The sequence below is a fragment of the Propithecus coquereli genome, unplaced genomic scaffold (assembly GCF_000956105.1).
Source record: "Propithecus coquereli isolate 6110/MARCELLA unplaced genomic scaffold, Pcoq_1.0 Scaffold18, whole genome shotgun sequence".
NCBI lineage: Eukaryota > Metazoa > Chordata > Mammalia > Primates > Indriidae > Propithecus > Propithecus coquereli.
In genome coordinates, this window is record NW_012142745.1 from 651,193 (window position 1) to 661,998 (window position 10,806).

At 39.4% G+C, this 10,806-nt stretch overlaps 1 protein-coding gene across 1 annotated transcript in view; it reads left to right on the forward strand.

The window, feature by feature from the left end:
- Positions 1-9,615, forward strand: part of RQCD1 (RCD1 required for cell differentiation1 homolog (S. pombe)) — a 22,013-nt gene extending 12,398 nt beyond the window's left edge. The window contains exons 3-8 of the mRNA XM_012642591.1: positions 121-236; positions 1,678-1,787; positions 3,325-3,434; positions 6,775-6,873; positions 7,088-7,179; positions 8,589-9,615. Coding sequence (XP_012498045.1) covers positions 121-236; positions 1,678-1,787; positions 3,325-3,434; positions 6,775-6,873; positions 7,088-7,179; positions 8,589-8,757 — 696 coding nt within the window. The 3' untranslated portion in view covers positions 8,758-9,615. The remainder of the gene's footprint in view (positions 1-120; positions 237-1,677; positions 1,788-3,324; positions 3,435-6,774; positions 6,874-7,087; positions 7,180-8,588) is intronic.
- Positions 9,616-10,806: the final 1,191 nt, after the last annotated feature.

Here is a 10,806-nt window from a genome sequence, read left to right on the forward strand (position 1 = left end):
GTTTCTGGTTTTTTACTTTTTTTGCTTTAGTACCATAGGGATTCATTTTATGATTAGTTATCCATTATTATACATTAGTTTTACATTATTATACATCTGGTGCTGGTTTTCATTTTTTAGGAAATTGTAAATATTTATCCATCTATCAACCCACCTACCTTGACAGCACACCAGTCTAACAGAGTTTGCAATGCTCTGGCATTACTGCAATGTGTGGCATCACATCCAGAAACCAGGTAAGTGCTTTGGGTGAGTGGGGAGGTTTTTGTCGAATATGGTCCTAAACTTTTGCCAAATAATGAGAGGAAGGGCATGCAGTAAGGCTCACTGTTTGTGTGGTGTGTGTATCTATCTTCAGGACTTTTACTTACTTTTTACCCAATGAACTTTAAAGGAGCAGTGTTCACATCACAGCAAAGGTGTCAGGCATACAGCACTTCCCCTTCCCAAATCTATAGTAGACACTATGTCATGTGTGAGACATAGTGTATGGCATATAATCGGAGTTCAGTAAATATTTTTCCAGTACATTTTGCCCCTGAACCCAGATTTGACTTCGGAATCCTTAACATAGCATTCTGGACAGCCACTGTAACAGATGGGAATTGGCATGTAACTTAAAACTTTTTTGCCATCCTGCCTTATCTGAAAAATTAAGAAAAGGGAAATCCTGTTCAAGAATCTGCTTCGTGGCTCTTATGGCCCTGAAAACACTTAATAGTCATTTTATTAAAGACTTTCCTCTGTTTGTCAAGTTTCCTTACGAAATATGAGTGCTAGGTTGGCGCTGACCGTACAAAGCTTTAGAGAAGTTACTAAGAAAATTATTTTCAAGCACTCGACAAAAATGCAAGAGTACTTCGAGTGTTAAAAAGCTCTCCTATAAGGTGTAACTATAAATAATATAAAGTAATAGACTAATTTCTATATTAGTTGCCTGATAGAGTAGCTGCAGATTGAATTGTTTTCAGAATGCTTAGTGTGTCTGAAATGCTCTAACCAAAAAGTAAAATGTGCATTTACGCAAAGCAGATAAACCTGATAATGGCTGCTTTATTCTGTTGTCTTCGTTTATAAGGTTTTATTCGAATGCACTTGTGAATATTATTATTCAGTCATAAATTAGGTGAAAGAGGTAATCTAGGAAATCTCTTGGGCACTTAATAGCATTTTATGGCCTATTTTTTTAAATCCACCGTTGGGTATTTTAAGTTAATCAGTTTTTAAGGTACTCGGTGCTGGTTGCAGGAAAAATCATGTGTTTTCTTAACCGCCTTGACATAGACTAGGGTTTCTAACCTTGGCACCACTGAAATTTTGGGCTGGATAACTCTTTGTAGTGGGAAGAGGAAGGTGGGAGCGGACTGTTCTGTGCATTGTAGGATATTTAATGGCATTTCTGGCTTCGGCCCACTGGATGCCAATAGCACTCAATAACCCTTAGTCATGACAACCAAAAATGTCTCCAGACACTGCCACATGTCACCAGAGAGGGGGACAAAATCACCCCATTTCAGAATGATTGGTCAAGACCTATGACTAATAACATTCTTTCCTAAAGATTCCTTGCTCTGACAATGTTATAGTCCTTACAGAATTAACCACCTGGAAATTCGAATGTTCAGGATCTTTTGAAATCAGCTCTGAGCTCTGAATGTGATTGTTTTTTTCTTCCAGATCAGCATTTCTCGCAGCACACATCCCACTTTTTTTGTACCCCTTTTTGCACACTGTGAGCAAAACGCGTCCCTTTGAGTATCTTCGGCTCACCAGCCTTGGAGTTATTGGTAAGTTATTAGAATTGTTTTGCAAGCTTAAAATCCCCATTCATAATAATAGTCTTAGTTGGGTGTTTCGTCTTGCCTCTCAGCTTTTGTTCACCAGTGTTCATTTTTGTCTTTAAGGTTGTCTCATTCACTAATAAATGAGTATAAGGAATGTGATGACTCTTATCAAGCATCATTCTAAGTGTTGTTAATAAGACCCAACATTTAGGATCAAATTCAGCATATATATAGAAACATTTACTGGAATTATAAGGAGAGTAAAGAATAAGAACTTGATTCAAAGAGTATTATAGGAATAAGAGTTAGAATTTGGAATTTCTTTTCTTTTCTTTTCTTTCTTTCATTCTTTTCTTTCAAGAGATGAGGTCTCACTGTGGTGCGCAGGCTCATTTTGAATGCCTGGGCTCAAGTAATCCTCCCACCTCAGACTCTTGAGGAGCTGGGTAACTGAGATTACATACACACAGCACTGTCTTTTTTGTTTATTTTTCTTCTAAGCTATTCTCCCATAACTAGTGAATTCTATCAAAAATTTAAGGAAGAAATAAAACAATTCTACAAAACTTTTCTAGAATGTGGAGAAAAGGGAATACTTCTCAACTCTGTGAGGCCAGTATTACTCTGATAATAAAACCAAAGACCTTCAGATAGCTTTCTCTGCTTAAAAAAAAAAAAAAAAAACAAAGACTTTACAAGAAAAGAAAACCATAGGCTAGTATCACTCATGAACATCGATGCAGAAATCCTTGACAAAGTGCTAACAAATCAAATCCATCAATATTATGTAAAAAGAATCATTGTAACCAAGTAGGGTTTATCCCAGGAATATAAATCCAGTTCAGCTTTCAATAATCTGTCAGTATGATTGACCACATCAATAGACTAAAAAAGAAAAAGATGTGGTCATTTCTGTAGATGAATTTTTAAAAAGCCTTTGACAGAATTCAGCATCATTCATGTTAAAAACTCTCAGAAAACTAGGAATAGAGAACTTTGTCCTTTTTTTTTTTTTTTTTTTGAGACAGAGTCTCACTCTTTTGCCTGGGCTAGAGTGCCGTGGCGTCAGCCTTGCTCACAGCAACCTCAAACTCCTGGACTCAAGCAATCCTCCTGCCTCAGCCTCCTGAATAGCTGGGACTACAGGCATGCGCCACCATGCCCGGCTAATTTTTTTCTATATATTTTTAGTTGTCCAGCTAATTTCTTTCTATTTTTTTAGTAGAGACGGGGTCTCACTCTTGCTCAGGCTGGTCTCGAACTCCTGAGCTCAAAGGATCCGCCCGCCTCGGCCTCCCAGAGTGCTAGGATTACAGGCGTGAGCCACCACGCCCGGCCTAGAGAACTTTCTCAATCTGATAACCCTACAGCTAAGATCATAGTTAATGGTAAAAAATGGATTCTGATTCCCTTGCATACGAACCACAGTTTGTGTTCTCTGTTATTTAAATTTCACAACTCACTGGAGAAACAATGCAGAGTTAATTTTAACTGGAAACGCTGACTCTAAAATAATTCTGTTTGTCCATATTTTCTTTAGGGGCCCTGGTGAAAACAGATGAGCAAGAGGTAATCAACTTTTTATTGACAACAGAAATTATCCCTTTGTGTTTGCGCATTATGGAATCTGGAAGTGAACTTTCTAAAACGGTATGTGCTTTTTAACTTAGGTTGTACATTGTGCTGGCTTTTTTCTTTGGAGACAGAGTCTTACTCTGTCACCCTGGGTGGAGCGCAGTGGGATCATCATAGTTCACTGCAACTTCAGACTCCTGGGCTCAAGCCATCCTCTTGCCTCAACCTCCTGAGTAGCTGGGACTACAGGCAATGCCGTGACACTCGGGTGATTTTTCTATTTTTAGTAGAGATGGGGTCTCACTCTTGTTCAGGTTGGTCTTGAACTCATGAGCTCAAGGGAGCCTCCTCCTGCCTCAGCCTCCCCAAGTTTTAGGATTTCTTTTTTTTTTAAGAGACAGGAGCTCACTGTGTTGTCCAGGCTGGGGTATAGTGGCTATTCACAGGCACATTTGTAGCATACTGTAGCCTCAAACTTCTGCGCTCAAGCCATCCTCCCCACTCAACTTCCCATGGGGCTAGGATACTGGCAGGTGCCACCACCTGGCTATTTTTGAAATTTTCATTTTGAATATATAGCACATGCATGAACTTAAAAAATTTAAATAGTATAAACAAGTATACAAATAAAAGTAAATCTCCTCCTACCTCAGCCTCTCAATTATTCTCCCCAGTGATAACCACTATTACCACTTTCTTGTATCCTTCCAGAAATATTCTATATATATGTAGCAGTTTCATTTTATACTCAAATTTTTTTCTTAGTGTCTGCCCTCTCACATCTCCTATCTTTTCAGCTATTCTTTGAATATTTTCTTTTCTTTTTGAATTCTTTTTTTTTTTTTGAGACAGAATCTCACTCTTTTGCCTGGGCTAGAGTGAGTGTCGTGGCGTCAGCCTAGCTCACAGCAACCTCAAACTCCTGGGCTCAAGTGATGCTTCTGCCTCAGCCTCCCAAGTAGCTGGGACTACAGGCATGTGCCACCATGCCCGGCTAATTTTTTTCTATATATTTTTAGTTGGCCGATTAATTTCTTTCTAATTTTTAGTAGAGGCGGGGTCTCGCTCTTGCTCAGGCTGGTCTCGAACTCCTGAGCTCAAACAATCCACCCACCTCGGCCTCCCGGAGTGCTAGGATTACAGGCGTGAGCCACCGCGCCTGACCCAGAATTCTTTTTTTTAAATGTTTTTAAAAGTGTATGTTCTCTTCAATTTCTTTGAAGGTGTAGGTAATTATTACTTGTTACTTCTTGATGTATGTCTTCATAAAAGTTTCCTTGTGGAACATTTCTATCGAGGATTGCTGTTTGTCTCTTGGATATAAAGAGAAGTGATATGACCTGAGCTTTAAAATCAAGTTATATTTCCAAATACTTTTCCCCCAAGTCTACCAGTTGGGGCGGGGGTGGGGGCAGTGTTAGGGAGGTATTTATACCTCTGTCCTCAGTTTTCTGCTTACATTCATAGAAGATAATGTGGATCTATGTTCATACTTTTCTTCTCCCATTTCTTCCCTAATTTTAGTTCCTTTTGTTAATTTCAGTGGATTTCAGGGAAAACATTGGAATGCATACAACCGTACTCTGTTATCTTTCATTAGTAGATACCTATGAATAGGTTTTTTAAGTTGGCTTCTTACAGCTGCAGCAGAAAAAGACCTTTTTCTACTCTGGTGATATCTCTTTAATGAAGACAAAATTCTTCCGTTAGGAAAGCATGTGCCAAAATTATTTTATTACAGAACATTCTTTAAGTTGTGCATTGCCTGAATACCAACAGAAGATTGAGATATAATGAAACCTTAGATTAAAGTATATATATTTTTTAAAAAGGATCTTAGCTAGGCACGTTGACTCACACCTGTAATCCCAGCACTTTGGGAGGCCGAGGTAGGAGGATTGCTGAGGCAAGGGTTCAAGACCAACCTGGGCAGCATAGCGAGACCCCATCTCTACAAAAAATAGTTTAAAAAATTAGCTGGGCATGGTGGCATGTGCCTATAGTCCTGGCTCACTCAGGAGGCTAAGGGAGAAAGATTATTTGAGCCCAGGAATTCGAGGTTGCAGTGAGCTGTGGTCACATCGCTGCACTCCAGCCTAGGCAACAGAGTGAGACCATGTCTGTAAAAAGAAAGATCTCTCAAACTAATTGCTATAAGGAATTTTTTTTAAATAAGTGTTTAAAATTCCAATAACATCACAGTATATTAGTAAGGTAATCTATGATTTAGATCTGTGATAATTGAATATAGACAACAGACAGTATATGTTATTTAGTAAGTAATGCTCCTGATTCTGTGTAGATTGTAAAAAGGGATCTTGGTATTCTCAGCTATGATATTCCTATTTCATAAATCCTGATTACTGCATAATCAGCATTTACTAAGTGCCTTATATGTGCCAGTTATTATTAATATTTTAAGTACCGTATGTGCGTTATTCCATCAGTTTCTCACAATTGTCATCTCCATAGTACGGATGAGGAAATGAAGGCTTACAGTGTTTAAGTAATTTGCCCAAAGTCACATAGAAATGATGGAGCTGAGATTTGAACCCAAACAATCTGACTATGCTCTGATCCACCACGCTAACAAGAATAACTATATAAGTATTAGTATTTTTATATATTATTTAGGAAAAATACTAGAAGAAAATAGCATATTCTACATGCTACTCACACAACACAAATTCAGGAATCTCTCCCTCCTACCATCTGTCTCTGCCCTCCCCTTTGGAATAATAAGGGACTTGAAAAAGCTACTTATGTTCTGAGTCTTTCCTAGAGAAATCGCCATTTTCATAAATACTGCTGTATAGATGGTAATTCAAATGTTTTAGCTTATTCTGGCTCTTACAGTGAGTTTGTTACAAAACACTGTAAGACTTCATTGTTCTCTTCCAAATATATTACCTACTAGGTCATATTTTATATCCCATACCAGGAGATTATGTTTTCCTCCAGCTACTTCATTGCTTATATTTCAACAATGAAGAAAGGAAACAATATATCTCATTTGAGAAATATTAAAGCAAATGCATGTGATCGGCAGTTATACTTAGCACATAGTAGATGTTCAATAACTAAGAAAAATCTCTGAGTTTTTAAGAATTTGATAATTACCCAGAGCCTACCCTTTTATGTAAAATGAGAATAATAATGGTACCTACCTCATAGATTTAGTGTAAGAATAAGATGAAGCATGTGAAGCCTTTAGGAAAAATTCTGGCACATAGTAATGTTCAATATGGTAATTTTTTTTGTACTATCTATATATGATAGACTAAGTTGTGTATAATATACAAGAATCTCTGCTTGCTCAATTTTCTGATTAAAAGTCATGCCAGAGCAAATCAATAGCCAATTGGAAGATCAGCCTGAGCAACTTTTTGAACTCCTTAGTTTTGTTTTACTCCAGGTTGCAACATTCATCCTCCAGAAGATCCTCTTAGATGATACTGGTTTGGCTTATATATGTCAGACATATGAGCGTTCCTCCCATGTTGCCATGATCTTGGTGAGTTCTTTCATCTACACTCTTTGCAACTACTTCTGATCATACAATTTACTCCCTTTGCAGTTGGCACTGAGCAACTTCAGTCTTCTAATTAGAAGTAATAATTTTTGAATCTTGTATAATGATTCTTGGACTATCTGCTCTGGTGTCAATTAGAATTATTTTGTGTTTCGTGTGTTTTTTCTAACTCCTCCCCCTATTTGGGAGGAAACAGGGTAAGATGGTCCTGCAGCTATCCAAAGCGCTTCCTGCCCGTCTGCTGAAGCATGTAGTGAGATGTTACCTTCGACTTTCAGATAATCCCAGGTAAACATTTACAGGATTTGTAGGACTTTAGGGAAATACTCTTCTTAATAACTTCTGCATCTTGTAGCATAGCTCCTATATCACTGGGACTATATTTAGTTGGTCTAAGCCAGAACTTAAATTCCTTTTAAAATCTGAAGTCCTGAATTTAAAAATCCATCAGAGTTGTATCTTCCCACTGTAACTCTTTATCCTAGTCTGAAATTCCAGAGAGTCTGCACAATTCCAAGGGAAGCCTTATGATGCATTACTCCTGTGGTTTGAGCTTTCTGTTACTACTACCAAGTGGTCAGAAAGGGAAGTATACTTTCAAAGATCTCTTAGAAAGGAACACAGCCCAGAGGGCTCTTGAATTATATTTCCATTTCTCTCCTTGATTCCTGTAAGGTTCTTGAGCTAATTATTTTATCTCCCTATGTTCATAATTTTTCTGCCAGAAATCATACATTGTAGATATGATGCAATTTAGAAATGTTTGACCTTTTGCTTTGTAAATCCATAATTCATACCAAAAGCCACTTGCTTAGATTCTGCTAAACCACATAATGGAGTGATTTCTGTATTCCTAGGAATGGGGATAATTTGATATAATGTGAACTCAGTCTTCTGCCACTGAGTTTATTTAAGCTGTACCTATTTCTTTGACCATTTTGTCCTGTTTTTCAGTGGTTCCTGTTTTCACCAAAGATTAAAATTGTGTTTATTTAAAATTCTACTTGTACAAAGGAAACTAGTCTGAGTATGAAAGCTATGTCGTTGTTTAACATAGCCCTGTAAATAGTCCTATAAATAGTTAACATTTACCTTTTGTAGGTTTTCAAATTTGACTTTCTGCTGGTCATCTTTTAAAAGAAAATGAAACATTTAAAAGTTCATCTGAGAATACTGCTACCATACTTTTATTTTTACCCCTCATCTCTTATTAAGGTTTTTAACTACAAAACTAAAGCAATTTCTGTAAAGTTATAAACTGATAAGTTGGTATAGAATTAAAATTCATGAATTTATCATATTATATATAAATGGGGTCATATCCTGTTAATACACTGCTTTTTAAATATTTATTATTAATTCATATATTTCTAACATGAGTATTTTGACAGCATTTACTATAAAAGCAGTTTGAATTGAAGTAAACTGTTGTGCCATTGTATTCCAGTTTGCTTTTTCATGAAATTCTACAGTGAGTCATCATTCTGAAAGTGTTTGCAGACTGTAGCTTCTGAAGATCACTGAGCCTGTGCCTAACATAAGCTTTAGAGGACTTTAATAGCTTCTTAATGTAAACTGACAGAGCCCTAGATTCTAGCATTCTGTATATTTATATCTAAGAAAGGGGCCCTTCCCTGTCCACAAAATGTGGGTTTATTTGTTGGTCTCCCTGGTTTGTTTGTTTATTTCTGATGTAGGGCGCGTGAAGCACTCAGGCAGTGCCTCCCTGACCAGCTGAAGGATACGACCTTTGCCCAGGTGCTAAAAGATGACACCACCACGAAGCGCTGGCTTGCACAACTGGTGAAGAACCTGCAAGAGGGCCAGGTCACCGATCCCCGGGGTATCCCTTTGCCCCCTCAGTGATCTTCCCTTACCCCTCCCACTATTCCCCGAAGTTGGGGAAGGGAAGGGGAACCTATGAGGAAAAACAGCTCAGGTTTTATCGCCGATGGAATAGACAACCTCAGTGCTGAACTGCGCTGGAGAAAGGGGCAAGGTACCCCTGCTGAGGTGTATGGGCTGCCATCTCACGCTGCCTGAGGACCTGGGCTCCCTCTGCTACTCCCAGGAAATGGGCTCCTGTCACAGCAGTCTGCCACCACAGCCCCAGGAGGGTGTCAACACCAGCAAATGCTGTATTTGCAGCATGCCCAAGATGACCCTCTCCCCCACCTCTACATAGCCACTGGCAGAGAGGGGAGACAGTGGTGATAGCAGCAGCACTCTAGGCATGGTGAACGCCTGGGACCAAGCCTTGTGGCGATTTTTTATTTTGCCTTCCTGGAAGACTCAAAATGTGTCTCTTCATTCTCTCTCTCAGTATTTGTTTACTTTGCTTTTTGGTTTTTAATCTCAGAGAGAGGTGTGTTTAGTGGGCACAAGCTGTAATATTCAGCAAAACTTTGTCAATTGGCACTGTTTACAAGTCTGTTAGCTGCATAAGCTCAATAAAAAGTTGGTCTGGGCATTACATCCCCTCTGGCAGGCCAATAGCTGCATCGAGCTGTTGGGAGGAATGGGAGGCAGGGGAAAGATGTAAAGCCAAAGGACACCCACCGCCCATTTCCCTTCTCCGATTCTCTTCTCCTATTCTACTCTCAGTCCTGAATGCCACAAGGACCTTAACCTTGTTTCTGGCTTTAGCTGCTAGCTTTTCCAAATCTTAGTACTTTTCCTTTCTATTACTTTCCTCCTATTAAACTTAAAACAGACGTCTTAATTCATCAAGCTATGCTGAAAGGGTATTGGGGGGCAAGGGGCAGTGGTGGACCTCACCTTCGGTCCAAGTCTTCAAAGATAACTTCTGGATGACTCTTTAAAGGGAGGGTGCCAGGGATTAAGGTGACAGACTACTTGATCCTATTCTTTTTTTAGTGTGAATTTCAGCAGCTCCATCTGTCTTCATGATTGTACTTGAAGCAGTATTAACTGAATGAGTTAATTTTATTCAGATTTAAGATGGAGGGCTGGACTCTGCTCGCTCAGTCTTTTTTTGTTTTTGTTTTGGGGTTTTTTTGTTTGTTTTGGGTTTTTTTTGACAAATTTTCTTTTGGTCTATAGGAATTATTACAGGGTTGCCAGTAAAATGTTTTTCACTTGTTCATATTGTGTCAGAGAATTCCCCTTCTCAGGAGCTCTAGATAGTTCTGTTCACAGTCCACAGGCTTGAATCTATAACCTAGTGTAAACCGCCTTGCTTTCCCCCAATCCTTCCCCTGCTGGCACCTGTTCCCTTTCTTTCATCCCCACCTCCAGTCAAAGATGAGATCCAACTCTAGAGAGGGACCGAGTCTTTTCTGTCCACATCTCATACAATTGAGGTGTATCTGAACAATTTTGGGAGGGTCTATAAGGGGCAGGCTCAGAAACCTTTGCAGAGGCAGTTTTGCCAACACAAGGGCTCTTTCAAGCCGACTTTCACAAAGAGAGCCGGCCTTGTTAGTTGGCTTCTGTCTCTTTAGAGCCAAGAAAGTAGTGTTAAGTAGCCTAGATGTAGGAAGAGTAGGATAAGCACTTATTCCCCTGCCTACCGATGAAGAGAACCAGGCCAGCTTCTTAGTACTCTCAAGCCTGAAGAGGAGAGGTCTTGGAGAAAGCAGAGAACAGCATGGACTGGATAGATGTCTTAACTCCCTTCAGCCCATAGTCTGTTATCTGGAGGGTCCAGCTGGGGTAACCCTGACTTTTGACAACCGCCTTCCTGCTGAGCCAAAGTTTTCTCATTCCCCCTCCACTGGGGAAGTAGCTGAGGCCCAGGGCCTTGCTCCCTGGGAAATTCTCTTCTCTCCATCTTTCGGTGCATTGGCCATGTTACTGTGCCAATAGTGTCTTAATTCTTGTCTCATCTATTCTCAGCTGGCCTTGGAACCCACATAGGAGTTGGTGGGGGAGGGGTGGAATGGGTATTATTCC